Source organism: Anabas testudineus, chromosome 12 (assembly GCF_900324465.2).
Source record: "Anabas testudineus chromosome 12, fAnaTes1.2, whole genome shotgun sequence".
Lineage (NCBI taxonomy): Eukaryota > Metazoa > Chordata > Actinopteri > Anabantiformes > Anabantidae > Anabas > Anabas testudineus.
The window spans coordinates 14237161-14252275 of record NC_046621.1 but is presented as its reverse complement, the minus strand read 5'-3'; the positions used below and the strand labels follow the sequence as shown (position 1 = coordinate 14252275).

Below are 15115 nucleotides of genomic sequence, written 5' to 3'. Positions count from 1 at the left end.
CTCTACTTCTTAAGTGTTTGTGCATAAATAAACAAACTGTTACCACTTGTTGTTAGAAAGGAGATGCAGAGATGAAATGAGTGTATTTCCATGTTTACTTTTATAGCAGTCAAGTGCATAGTCCTTGTAGGAGTTTTATTTTATGTAATTATTGTGAAGCCACAGTGAGTGAACACACCATGTTGCTGGAGGGAGCATGCAGTCGTCCCCCGCCGAAGGAAGCCAACTCTGGACCTGTCAGTGGAGTGGAGATCATGAGGAAACTGTCCAAATCCCACACACACAACGAGTCTGTGCTCAGGATAAAGGTACAACATTGAAAATTAATCTTTCTGTTATCAACCAGATTGTGTAGTTCTTTACAAGTCCAACCTTGCTATAGAGGTTCAGAAACAGATTTTCACAGAAGATGAGAGGTTACCAGAATTTGTAGCTCTAGTGCAATCACAGATACTAGGTTTTTGAAAGGACATTCTTTGTAGCCTCTACAATGTGTTAGCATAAGTTATGTCACATTTCCCAAAGGTAGAGGATTACATGGCAAGCTATCAGAGAGACAAAGATTATATATATGTTTAGAAATCCTCTTTTGCCTTTTTCAGTGCATGAAGAGAACTGTAACCATAAAGGAAAAACTAAATGTATTAAACTCAAAACACCACAGTTAAAATTATTAGTTGATTAATCATGTGTAATTAAATCACCTGTAAATTAATCAGAACAATTTTGATAAATCTTCATATAGATTTTTTTTCTAGCACCTACAAATTGAATATTTGTTGTTTTCTTAGTCTTCTATGATGCTACACATGCTCATAAAGAGATAGACATTTTGCATAAAATGTTGCTGTACTGACTGTTATGTGAAGATGATCCCACCAGGAGGAATCACAGCTCAGTGGAGAGATTACTTTTTCCTTTCTCTGCCACATAAAAGTAGGATGTGTCTGTACCTTCTCAGGGTCTGTTGAGGTTATTTAGCTCTTTCAATAATGTTTTCCCCTAATGGTGCCAGACACAACCTATCCCACTTGTCTTTAAAAATAAAAAGCCACTGGCAGATTCTGAAAAGTGATGCTCTGTGAACGTGACCTCCTTTCAAAAATCTGTACATTTGTCACACCCAGGGCTCCCATCCATACCAGTCGCTGAGCTACACCAGTGGTGATACAGCAGCTGACTCACCTGCCCATGTGAGTCGTGCAGGCCTGCCAGCCAAGGACAGCCCCAGGAAAGAGAGTCTCCTGAGCAACTTGACGGGCAGCTTTCGGAGTCTGCACAATCTGCTGGAGGGCACACCTCAAAGGAACGAACCATCTGCTGCCTCAGCAGCCAAGAGCAGCTCCCTCACTCGCACAGGTACTCATGCCTGAACCACTACTGCTAACTGTAGTGTGTGGAAAGTTCTGGCAGCCACTGATTAAAATTGTAAACCTTATTTTTGTTACAACATTGAACAGTCTACTTGTCACTTTTGCTGCAATACTGACCTCTACTGTTCAGTAATGTGAATTATAACAAGCTAAAACTGTTTCATCCCTCCCCGGGAGCCCAATGAAAGATGAACTTTATCACGGAGCAGCAGTCAATAACTGTGTGATGTCCAGGTTTTTTGTAATCTATTCTGTCTCTCTCTTGTTGCCCTCAGGAAACAGCTTAGGAACAGACATGCTGACAGAGCACCCGCTGCTGTCGGAGCCCTCTTCCGTCAGTTTTTACAACTGGATGTCCAACGCTGTTGGCAACAGGACTTGTGCTGGAAACCAGGAGTCGCCAGTCAATCGCTCTCAGCACAACAGCCTACAAACAGGTCAGACACTGTGGATTCAGACCTTGGTGTAGGGGAGATGATTTTCTATGCATATGTTTTCCAAAGATATGGATAAAGATGTACTTTATATTCAGAAAATTCATTAATTTTGGGATTTCTGTTCTTTAGGATAAATTCATTTCATTGCAACACTAAAGGCAAAATTATTATTTTTTTAAACGCACAATTATAATACTGTTAGAAAGAATACTAATCATCAACACCTTCACAGTTCTACTCTGCTATGTATAACAGCTGAGGAACCCTTTTTATTAGACCCACTGGATTCACCTGTGAACAACTACCAGTGTCAACCACTGCCTACAGCTAAAAGCCCAGAAGGAGGTCAGGGATTGTTGCTAAGTGTTGTGCTGGTGATGTTTGTGAACGTATTAGTTACCTAGGAGTTAGTTTGTTCACTTTCTTTAGTTAAATAATAGAATTTGGTGTCAACCTCTGAATACAACTTGGAAACTGATGTGTTGTACATTTTACCGTTCTTTTCATTGCATATCGTTGTTTTTTATGTTTTTAAATCTGTATACTGCAACCAAAATGGGTTTAATAATGAAAAATTTGATTCAAAGTGGAGTTAAAGCAAGACCCCCCCACCCTTCCTCACAGTACAAACCAGAACATGTTAGAACAAATTAGCAACCTCAAATTTAACTGTCCTCGCTCTACAATTGTTTCATCCTCACCCAATATCAATTCAGAATTTGGAACATGTATCTCTGAAAAAACACATCTTACTTACTCAGTTTTGCAGAGCACTCCTTGATTGTGTGGGTACAATTATGTGTGGGTATTGGCTGGATTTGTGCATAAGATGATAAGGTTTGTCATTATCTACTCATCCAGCTGTCAGTCAGTGACAGCACAGCAAATTAGCCTAAACACTTTCTCCCAAACAAATGAAGAGGCTGTTATGTGGTTGTTTAGATTGCCGAATTGTTCAGAAAATGGCCATAAAGTTCCCCTTCATACTCTTCATAATGAGAGTGTTACCTTCTATTTAATTACCCCCTAACATATTTGTTTTGAGGAGCTGGAGTGGTGAAATGTTTCACTCTCCGCACTCACTGCAGTTCACACGTTCTCAGCCCTGTCACATCCTGTAAGTGCTCACGTGCTCAGGTGCAATCATATTCTAGCAAGGAAACAGCAGTGTAGGTCATAGGATCTGCCTGGCCCTACAGCACATGTATCTCAAGCTGCCCTTTCTCTCCCTTAGGTGGGACGTGTAACCTACCTACAATCCCCTCCGCATCTGACTTCAACACAGTGCTCTCCAGTGACCAGAACACCCTAGATGGAACCCACTCCCAGCATTCCCAGCACAGCACAAGCCAGGACGACATAGCCGACATAGAAGAGGGCAACCAGTGTCCTGCTGCTGTTCAACTGGCTGATGCTCAGGTGCTGTCCACTGCTCTTTGTCATTTGTTCAACCATTGTGCCCGAACTTTCATTAGGCAGGCAAGTAGCATAATGTCTGCAACTCAGTGATAAGTCTTCAAATGGGAGTTTGTGGTTTTGAAGTATTTTTTTTTTAATGAAATGCTGTTAAAACGTTAAAGATTAATATATATTGACTGGCAAATAGCTAAGTTCAGAGCAGAGGCAGAGCAATGGACCTTTCCAATAGTCACTGTTAATATAATGGTGTAGTAATGTCACCTAAAACAATGAGATGGATGAAACAATGAGTATTTAGAGACTCACCTTTTTTTAGGGATTATTTATTGTGTTCCCATATCTCAGGTTAGTCCTTACCATAACTTTCCTTACCATTTTCAGCATTTTAGGATATGTTTCTGAAGCGCCTTCTGCAGGGATCACAGTTCATCACCTCTAAAAAAAGGCATTTCTGTTCTGTGCCTTGATATCCGGTTTCTCCCCTCAGGTTGTTTTCAAGCCTTTGCTGAACTACACAGGCATCCAGGCTCAGGACACCACTCCTCTTAGTTACAAGATGTATTTTGGAGAGCACCTGTCTTTTTCTGGCAACCTTGAATGTCTGAGAGCAGACATTGTTGACTCTGACACCTCCAAGGAGCGCAAAAATAAAAGAAGAAGGTAAAATACATTTACAACAATAACATGCCAACATTATGGCAAAATAATTAGGAACATAGTTTGTTCTTTTCCCTTGCTTGTTGATTTGTCTTTGTTTGTTTTGTTTGTGTGATATATACATCAAGAAGTATAGAATGAAAAATACATACATAACACCCAGTCTGTCTGCCCTCTGTGTATAGACAAGGCATGGTGAACCCCCCTCCACTTGAGTTCAAGCCAGCACTTCTGATTGAGACATTTAGCCTGAATGCAGTGGTGATGGAGAAGTCTACCAGTGCTCCTCAGGGCTCCACCACAGTCCCGCTGTCTTTTCATGACCTCAACCGCCGACACTACAACACATTCCACTGTGATTTCACCACAGCCTGCCAGGCTATTAGCCAGCGCGTTGACATGGCCCTGGTACGCCTCATACACCAATTCAGCACCATGATTGACGACATCAAAGCCACACAGACTGATATCAAGCTAAGCCGATACACTGCCGGCTCAGCCTCCCCGACCCCAACCTTCAAAGCACGTCCATACCGACATTTCAGGTCATCCGACTTCAGCCGCAGCTCCAGAGGCAGCCTTAATGGAACCGGCCGGAGTGGAACCCAAACTCTGAAGAGCAAGAGAGGGGTAGGAGCAGGTGGAGGAACAGCGGGCATTACTGGAGGTATACCACCTAACGGACCTCCATCGGGCATGGATACGTTGGGGAGACGGGAGCCACGAGGACGCAGCTCTCTTGGACGTTCAGAGCGCCGCACCTCCAAGGTAGTAATAATATTTTTAAGTTACCTCCAAAAGATATGGGAATACAAGAGAGATGTATCCCATTGCACTTTTGAAAACTCATATAGCTGTTGTCCTGAGACACAAAGCACTGGCTTTATGTCAGAGTAGCACAACAGGAAAAAAATAAAAATATAACAGTGTAATAATATATATCTGCCAGTTGAGTCACAGCAATGGCACTCATTTATTGTAACTATAGAAATCTGGTCAGCAAACGCAAATTTATCCCTGAATAGGCTCATTAGATGGACAGTTAGATTGACCTCACCTGCATGACTGAGAATATTCACATAACATAACATCATAACAATACTTCAGCCAAAAATTTAAGAATGTATAACCCTTCAGTGCGATCATGCTACACCATTAATACTCTAAATGCTGAAATGGCAAATAAACTTTCCTAGTCTCAAAAGCAACAGCAGGCTGTTTCATAGAATGGAAATAATCTACAGCTTGGTACCTACTCAATCAGACTCAAATGGTCTCTGGACTGTCATTTCTTAGTAGCACATCTTTACAAACCTTTTAAAATGATGAGTAAAGCCACAAAATGCTTTGTGTAACATTGACTGACATTTCCGACACACAAACCCTAGAGGGAGCCAGTAGATAATAAAAAAATAAGTGTTTTATTAAGTCCACAGCTTAAAGGCCAAATATAAAGTGAATAATCTCTGCAAATCTGTCTGACTGGATAGTTAGCACAAGGAAATTTTTTTTTTTGATTAGGCTTTAATGTAAGCACACGATGTATCAGAAGGATTCGTGACAGACTGCAAGTACCTTCTATGAATATTGTCTACAGCACACAATACAGATTTTATTATCTAAAACAGTTGTGACAGATTAACTTTACTGTTACAATAAACAGTTGGCGAAGTAAAGAAGAAGGTTGTTTATTTACTCTTCAGCCCTGTGATGTGTATTGTGATATTTCTATTTGTTTCATAATCTGGAACATTGTGTAACGTCTTTAGGTGTCGAGGAAGGGCTCCCGTGACGTGGCAGACCACATGGCAATCCAGATGGACGATTCAGACTCCATCACAGTGTCGGAGCAGAGCGAGCCATCAGCAGAATGTTGGCAGAACATGTACAAGCTGCTTAACTTCTACTCCCTCATCTCAGATCCCACTGGCATCCTGGAGAAAAACTCCCCAGAGAACTGCCTTTCAGGTGGGAATCAGTTTCCAGCAGTCAGTCAGTCAGTCAGTTAGTCAGTCCTTCATTTTTGTCCTTTCTTTACACCCCTTTTCAGCTTCACTTTCCCTTTACCTACCATACCTTCTTTCACACATTATTTGCACACAATCGTGCTTGTTTTTGTTCCTGTCAGGTTCAATCTTTTTTTTCTTCCTTGCAGTTCTTTACATGCACTCTGCACTGTCTCCTTTCCACAAGCTTTGCTCCTACATCCTACATTCTCTTTTGACAATTTGTTTACACCCTTCTTCCTTCTTTGTCTATTTGCTTCTGCTAATATATTTTTTCCTATTATTACTGATTTACTACACAAACATAATATTTTTGTGATTTTGATTCAAAATCTAAACATGAGCATTTCTCATGATACCATATGTAACGTATAGAGATGCCCTGATTAATCACCTAGAGATCGGAATTGGCCAGTTTTAAGCTTGTTCGGTTATGGCGGCTGTCTGGCCAATTAGTTTAAGATAACCAATTTTGTGCCGATCATATTTAGAAGCATGATGGTTCACGTCATGCACCCCAGCGCATCGGAGTGGAGAGAATTCCCCCTCCTCACAGTTCATCCGCTTCGCTCTCCTGCTCAAAGCTGTCATCGTGAGTCAGGCTTAGCAATGCTTATAGCTTGTTGTGTGAGAGGGACAAAAAGCTGCTGTGTCCAAACTTTGCCTGCTCACATGCTCTGTTGCACACACAGTAAGAGTCAGTAACATCATAGATACACACACAGCACGTCGCCGGTGTTATTTACTGAGTTATTTACTGTGACTGAAGAAGATACGAAGCTGCATTTTTGTAAGGCAAAAATAATCCACCAAGTAATGACTATTAAAACATTTGGTGCATGGTTACATTCTTCTGTTTCTATTACCTGTTGCTCCTGTTAATTAAGGAAAGATGGAGAAATGCAATCAGTGCATAACTAAACCTATTCAAATATTGATTTCATTCATTTTTAATGAATTAAGAATAAATGTAATGAATTAATTTTAGGTTCAGAGCCACTGATATACATTTAGCATGTACATATACCAGAAATGCAAAGAGATGTAAAGTGCAGGTATCAGTAAGTATGTACTATGTCATACATGGTGCCATAAGTCTTACTATAACTACTGTATAATATGCTCTACATGTTAAGACTGTGCTACATTGTGTTGTCCACATTATATCATGATGATGATATGGTCTTTGTCTTGCCTTGCTAAATACATCTGGGATCAGAAGAGCTGAAGGGCTCTTCAGTCCTCCTTGTAACTGTGTTTGGCCTGTGACATTTCCCTTCTCAGGTCACCTTAGCTGAGGTGTATATACCTTTCTGCTTTGTTGCTTATAACGTTTCCCATTTGCCATATTATTCATTTATAATTCATAATTTCATCACTATAGTACTCTTTTCTGCTGCTCTGACCCTATACTCTCCTTCTGAGTTAATTAACAGAGGAGCTTAAGGTAGTGAAGCAGTGTTTCAACAGAACACACAGTAGATCCCTGAAAAAGTGGCTTTGTAAGGGAATAAAACTTAAAACTGCTCAATCATTTTGTAGTCACAAGCAAAGTTTAGGTCAGGCTGTTAGAAGGAATTAACATATGTACTACAATTATTCTCCATAAATAATTTCTAGTTTTAACAAAAATGTTCTGAATGAATAATAGCGGTATTACTGTGTAATGTGCAACTCTGCATAACCTCCTGTACATGCATACTTTCTGCAGAAGGTGGGCGTCGGCCGTCAGAACCTCTCTGCAAAGTCATCTTTGAGAACGAGCAGCAGGACTCCAACACACCCAATAAGCCGGTAGGTGCAGGTGGGAGACGGCGTAGCCTGGTGAACTCTGAGCCCCAGCACGTGACACTTATAGTGTTTGGCATCGGCATGGTGAATCGCACCCACCTGGAGGCAGACATTGGCGGGCTGACCATGGAGGCTGAGCTCAAAAAGATCCATGGAAGCTTCACCCTGAAGGAGAAGATGAAAGGTGAGACGGAGATCTGTGTGATAAGTACTGTTTTTACTGTTTGTGTTTTATATGAGGATTTCACTACTGTAAAGTCAATCACCAGAAGTCAATCTCACTGATATGGTTAAGAAAAAAGAAGCCACTGTGTAAGCTGCCTTCTGTTGTTCTCTTTAAGAGTTTTAGAAATATAAAGTTTGAATTTATAAAAGCTATCTGGTGTCTTGTTCGAATGAGTGTTTGGATACACAAAATACAATTAACAACTGGTAGTGATGCATTTCTGCAAACAAATTAAATAAAAAATAAATAAAAAAACAGGAATCCAGTAATTCTTGGCAGCTGTTGATTTCATTCTGGTTAATTTTCTTCTTAATGGCCATGTGTTCACAGATATCCTGCACCAGAAAATGACTGAAACATGTGCATCTGCTCACATAGGAGGAGTGAATATTGTTTTGCTGGAGGGCATAACTCCTGACATCCAGTACGTACAAAGTCTCTTTCCATCGTGCCAATTTATGGGTTTTTACAAATATTTTTTTTATTTAAAAAAATGATTTTCTTTTTCTTCATCTTTTTAGCAGATGATCCTATCTGTCAGCTGAATAATGTTTTGTCAGTTGAGCTTTTGCTCTGTGTATGCAGTAATACCTATATAGTATATCTTTTTTTTTTTTGTTGAATTAGATTAAAGTTTATTTTGAATTGTTAATTTTTGGTTGTATAATTGCAACAAATGTATGGCTTTTGGTTCTTTGATTATTTGTTGTTACCTAAAGGCAATATTAATTGACTGATTGAACTGTATAAATGTAATGGTTAAGTTTCTCAAATCAAAATAGCAAGTGCAGTCAAAGAGGAAAACCTTTTTCTGAACAAATAAAAAGTGGGAGCAGTATTTCAATAAAACATCTCTAAAACATAACCACCGTAATCAGGTTCCAAGCCGTGTAGTCATGCATTCAGACAGGCTGATGTATCTCCACACTGCTCTGATTCAGTTTAAAACTTTTGCTGCTGCTTTCATCTTGTTCTATTTAACTGATTCTTCCGCTGTGAAAATAAAACTCAAACTTAATCCTGTTTTTCATACAGTACGCTCTAAAACATGGTAAAAGAATGGTGGTAATGCTGCACATAACCACAATGATAGATTTCTCTACTACTAGCCTTTTTGACTTTTGACATTTATTAGGCCATAGGCCAAGTGAATCCTTTTTCAAACACTGCATTCTCACCTTACGGTGTCTTTCACCCTTTCTTCTGCTCTTCTTCTCACTCTTTACTTTTTTGCTTTCTCTTCCAACTACTTGCATAGATTGGAGGATTTCCCAACATCTCCTACCAGCACAGCTAAACAAGAGTTTCTGTATGTTATTACTTCCATTTCAGGGTTCACATGCACAACACAACTGCCCATTGAATTGTGCATCTTTCATTTGTCTGTCACCTGTAAACCACAGTTACAGTTTCTCAGGACCACGCTTGTTCTGACAGTAACTGTGTTAGATGTGAATGAAGCCACTTCCATTGGATAGACAGAGTCAAGAGTAACTGATCTGAAGTTGATCAAAAGCAGAAATATCATATAGTCTGTTTGATAGTTCAGCATTTAGTTTCAGTTTCTTCTATTTGAGTATGTGATAAAAGCAAGTGTAAGAATCTAAATAAGAGTCCATGAATTCAGCCGCCATAGATCATTACCTTATTCATTCATAGTGGAACATGTGTCACTGTTATCATTGCTCCTCATTCCCATGCTCAGAAAAATGAATGCTGTTCTGAATCTGCATGGTATTTTTGATGTCCTCTCAGTATTTCCACTTAAGTTGCACATTCATTTATATGTCCACATCGTCTGGGGGGCAAACAACTCTGTTTTATTGCTTTTGCTCATTCGATTTCACTCTGTGTTTTAGAACTGTGGTCAAATGCAACATCGCTAAGTCCCAGGCCTTGTACAGCGCCCAGCGAGGACTGAAGACCAATAACGCAGCCGTTTTAAAAGTGGGAGCTATCATGATCAACATCCCACAGCACCCAGCTACTTTGCACAGCATGATGGTCCGCAGCTCCCACCAGCTCTCCAAACAGATCTCTGACCTCATTCGCCAGCCCTCTAACATGTATGTCTGCTTCATTTAGCTTTTCATTTTAATGTAAGCAAGTGTCATTTAGAGCCTTGAAAATAAATAAGAACTGGCTGAAAATGTTTGCAACTATATTTAAAAGTTTAAATGAAGATGTCATGCAGCCTCTAATGACATTACACAGTAATTTGTATTTGATATATTCTAGTATTTCATCTGCATAAGTTTCTACAGCGTATCCACACTGTTGCCAGTTAACGGCTTTCAAATCGTGTGTGTAGTGGGTTTCCATGGTAATACACTGAATTATGTTAATATATTTATAGAGTTGTAGGCGTGCTTAGGATATTAAAGAACTTTTGTATAGTGTGATATTCATCGAAATATAAGCATATATCTGCAAAGCTCTGCATACACATACCTAAATGCTAAGCGCTAGCTTACAGTTTTTTAGTTTATAGTTTAACATCAGTTTGCCCCAGCAGTTTGGGATTAATGTGATAGAAATTATGAGATACTGGATGCCAAATCAAGTCCAGCCAGTAACATAACAAAAATCTCCGGATAGCACACCTACTACACATATATAAGGCCACTTCTAGGTAGATGATAAGCAAATGCAACAATTTTTTCTTGCAGTCAACCTCCTAACAGGGAGGACACTCCAACCCCTCAGCCCTCTGACAAAGCATCCAGCATCAATCAGACCCCTGTAGAGGCTAATGAGTTCCCCCAGCTTCCCGAAGGCTTGGAGAAGAAGCCAATTGTCCTCAAGTTCAGCGCCATGATGGATGGCATCACCATCGGAGCTGCCCTGCTGCCCTCACTGAAAGCAGAGTATAAAATGGGTCGCATGAAGAGCCACGGCATGACAGGTGTGTGTGAAATGAAATCTGACATTGATTTCCACCCATCCATAAAAAGATGCACAAGGGAGCAAATTGGTTTTCACCTAGTACTAAGTATTGTACAGCACTTTTAACTTTCTGTGTCAAAAGACAGCCTTTGTTGGGTTGTGATATGTTTCTTTTTACTCTATCAATAATCTTGGCCTTAGCCCTGCAAAAGAATAAAAAACTATATTATTTTTAATAATTTAATTTAATATAATATTTATATATAAACATATATATTTATATTAAACATTTTTTCCTATCTTTACTTCTCTTTCATCTAGGGGCACAAACCAGTTTCACCTTTGAGTTGCCAAACCACAAGCTTTGCTTCCAGTCAAAAGTGTCCCCAGTTGACAAATCCACCATGCCACCATCAGCCAGTCTCACCCTGCCTCCAGTCACCATGTCAGGAGAGTACATCATGGAGGACCATGAGAGCCACTCAGACCAGGGCTGGGCACCAGACGACATCCCGGCAAAGCAAGGGAACTACCTGCAGGGCAACTACCTGCGCTGTGTGGCTGAGGTAAGAGGCTCAGATTGAGACCTCTCACTTTTTTGTATATCATACCAGGAAACAATAGCCAGACATTAGCCACCAAGATGGATCACATACTTGACTTCTCTGATGTGCAGATTGGTTCATTTGAGCACAACCTGACCACAGACCTGCTCAACCACCTGGTTTTCCTGCAGAAGGTTTTCATGAAAGAGGTCAACGAGGTGATCCAGAAGGTGTCAGGTACTGTACCAAAGACCAACACGCACAATTTTACATGGCTACAAGCTTACATCAGTTATAAATTGTAATTGCAATTGATAAAATCTACACATACAGAACCAATACAAAACTATATCCTGTTCTTTGCTGTTACAACAGTTCAGTTTCATTCTCAGATCAATAAAGCTAATCTCATCTTAAACATCTGACAGTTCCCCACAGTATCCTTTACCCTGCAGCTGCTGCTTAAGTCACTAAAAAAAAATAATTTCCAATACAAAATAATGCCCAAGACACTGGCACAAATCCAGTCGTGTTCATTTCCACATTATTGATAGTAATTTGTTTAACTCACTAAGCTTAATCAATGTAATTGCCCAGCAGGGAGAGGGAACTAGAGGTTTTGTGCAATGTTAGGGTAAAGAATAATGGTACACCCTTCAGCTGGAAGGCAAGAATTCACATCAGGGAGGAGTCTTTAAATGCGGTTGCAATGGGACACTACGACACATATTGCATATATTCAGGGCTATGCATTCACACACAGAGAACATAATCCCACTGTATTGCATTTTATAGCATCTTACAAAGACCTGTGTGAAGCTGTGAAGTCAATTTGTATGCTTTGTGTGAATGCAGGAGGCGAACAGCCCATCCCATTGTGGAACGAGCATGACACCTCAACAGATGCCGACAAGCCAAAAATCCTGCTTTACTCTCTCAGCCTCATGTTTAAGGTAAAAATGCAAAATGCGGTAGCTCAGGATTTTGTTACAAACTTTAGTTTCTTTTAAGTGATACAACTAGTGAAGAGTTACCATCAGGGGATTCATGCTTTAGGAACCAAATTGAAGAGTTTTCCAAATTAAATGTTCTTGTTCACAGGGAATCCAGATGACAGCCACCACTCCTTCAATGCGAGCGGTGCGCTTTGAGACCGGTCTCATTGAGCTGGAACTATCCAACAGGATCCAATGTAAAACCCAGCCGGGTGGCAGCAGCAGTTACTTAAAGCTCTTTGGCAAATGTCAAGTAGATCTCAACCTGGCCCTTGGACAAATTGTCAAACATCAGGTACAGACATGTTCTTCACTACAGATGCAGAGTCTTGACTTCACAATAGATCACTGTCTGATGTCCTTTGTCTCTTTGACTTTACAGGTATATGAAGAAGCTGGCTCAGATTTCCACCAGGTAGCGTACTTCCAAACTCGGATTGGTCTGCGGAATGCTCTGCAGGAGGAGATCAGTGGCTCCTCCGACAAGGAGGCTGTTCTCATCACACTGAACAGGCCAATTGTTTTTGCCCAACCAGTGGCATTCGACAGAGGTTCACTTAACTTTTTCTTTACATTACATGTCATATCAGATGTTTAAACTGGTCATATATATAATACCTTAACAAATTATATTACACCATCAGCACAATGTGGAATTTGGTCTGTCTGATCAATTTTTGGATAGTTCAGTTAGGTCCTGTATCACCAACACAGGAACATAGGGGTTTGTTCTTTAATACAGTATAATAGCAATAATTCCTTTAGAAAACATGATCTGACACACAAAAACTAATGATCTTTCATGTATTTATTGAGAACAACCATAAAAACCTCATAGTGCTAGTAGAAAGAGTATGTGAACCCGGAATAATAATAATAATACAGAGTTAATGCATCCTCTAAAAAGCTAGTTGGAGTCAGGTGTTAGCATACCTGGAAGAAAAATATTTTGAGGGCGTGCACTAGAGTTACTTCGATTGACAAAAAACAATCGAAACAGCAACTGGTTGACCCCGTACCTTGACAGCAATATACTCAACGAGGCGCTTCCTGTAGCTGTGGATCAGACCTGCACATCGTCCTGGAGGAATTTTAGCCCATTCTTCCTGCAGAACTGCTTTAGCTCTGTCTCTGTGGCTCTCTTCAAGTCGTTCTATAGCATCTCTATTGGGTTGAGGTCTGGGCTTTGTCTTGACCTCCAAAGGGCATATTTTGTTTTTCTGAAGCCATTCTGTTGTGGACTTGCTTTGGTGTTTTGGGTCATTGTCCTGTAGCATAACCCAACTTCTACATAGTTTCAGCTGATGTCCAGACATTGTCAAAATATCCTGAAGATGTTTTTGTGATACACTTGGGAATTCATCTTTATGTTTTTTTTAGTAAGCAGCAGCTTCCTTTGTGGTGTCCTGCCATAGACACCCTGCTAGTTCCGCATTTTACCTACTGTAGACTCATGAACACAGATGTTAGCCAGTTCCAATGATAACCTTCAAATATTTGTCTGTCTCTCTGGGTTGCTTCTTTACCTCATTGATGAGTGTTTGTTGTGTTCTTGGGGTTATTTTGACTGGCCCCCTACTTCTTGGCCACAGTCCCAAAGTGTCTCCATTTGTAGATTGTTTGCATAACTGTAGACTGGTGAACCCTTTTGTAACCCTTTCCAGTTTTTTGTAAATTAACAGTTGTTAATCGTAGATCCTCTCAAAGCTCCTTTTGGCCAGGCATGGCTCACATAAGCACATTCTTTATTTGAGTGGTTTTTGTCAGTCAAAGTAGCTCTAGTCTACACATCCAAACTAATCTTCTTAAGCCGACTCCAGGTATGCTTGCATTATTCCAAGGGTTAACATACTTTTTCCAGTAGCACTACGAGCTTTTTACGGTTCTCAATGAAAGATTACATTTTTTTTATTATTATTATTTTAGGCACATGATATTTGATTGTTGACTTAGATGAAGATCAGATAACGTTTTATGACAAATTATTGCAAAAAAGCAATGAATTCCAAAAGTTCACATACTTTTTCTTGCCACTGTAACTATTTGGATTTTTTCCCCACAACAAAAGTAGAACTTTGTATGATGTTGTTACTTGACAGTTCTGACCTCAATGCATCTTATTTACACGACATTCAGGATCTCATTTACACTTTTGCCTGCTGTGTGCCCTCCTGCAGCTGTGCTCTTCTGGCTGAATTACAAGGCAGCATATGACAACTGGAATGAGCAGCGTTTGGCCCTCAACAAGGACATCCACGTGGCTACAAAAGAGGTGGTAGACAAGCTGCCAGGCATTCAACAGACCTCAGCTCAGGCCTTCAGCACCCTCTTCCTGCAACTGACCGTCAACGACTTGGGCATCTGCCTGCCCATCACCAACACATCTCTGGTAAACAGCTATGCTTGGGTTTTGATCTCCCATAGTCAGCGTTGTCAAACTGTTTTTTTTATAAACATCTAAACCTCTGGAGATAGATGTCAAAGTTCATATATTGTACTTGATAGATTTATAAACAATAGCAGGGTAACAATCATGTCATATCATCTTAAGGTTATTTAATTAAACGGACTTACCATGTATTTTTTAATGTAATGCAACAGAGAGTTTTAAAGTTTTTTAAAATATTTTTCTTTCCCTTTCACTAGGAATCTGATTTTTACAAACGTTAAGAGCAATAGATATACATATCGTTATTTTCATTTTCTACACAAGTGATGTGGATTTTTCTTCTTTTAAGAGCCTAGAGTTGCTGTCTTAATCTTTATGCTCCTAAAAAGAG

At 40.0% G+C, this 15115-nt stretch overlaps 1 protein-coding gene across 10 annotated transcripts in view; it reads left to right on the top strand.

The window, feature by feature from the left end:
- Positions 1-15115, top strand: part of kiaa1109 (KIAA1109 ortholog) — a 62924-nt gene that overhangs the window by 26891 nt on the left and 20918 nt on the right. For 9 of the 10 annotated variants that reach the window (XM_026354887.1, XM_026354886.1, XM_026354881.1 and 6 more), the window contains exons 43-59: positions 160-308; positions 1128-1359; positions 1649-1810; positions 3045-3229; positions 3717-3889; positions 4072-4654; positions 5656-5854; positions 7604-7867; positions 8240-8333; positions 9769-9975; positions 10579-10814; positions 11117-11361; positions 11472-11577; positions 12196-12293; positions 12442-12630; positions 12718-12886; positions 14513-14724. In XM_026354887.1, the coding sequence (XP_026210672.1) occupies positions 160-308; positions 1128-1359; positions 1649-1810; positions 3045-3229; positions 3717-3889; positions 4072-4654; positions 5656-5854; positions 7604-7867; positions 8240-8333; positions 9769-9975; positions 10579-10814; positions 11117-11361; positions 11472-11577; positions 12196-12293; positions 12442-12630; positions 12718-12886; positions 14513-14724 (3503 nt within the window). The remainder of the gene's footprint in view (positions 1-159; positions 309-1127; positions 1360-1648; positions 1811-3044; positions 3230-3716; positions 3890-4071; positions 4655-5655; positions 5855-7603; positions 7868-8239; positions 8334-9768; positions 9976-10578; positions 10815-11116; positions 11362-11471; positions 11578-12195; positions 12294-12441; positions 12631-12717; positions 12887-14512; positions 14725-15115) is intronic. The other variant, XM_026354879.1, reaches the window with a different exon arrangement.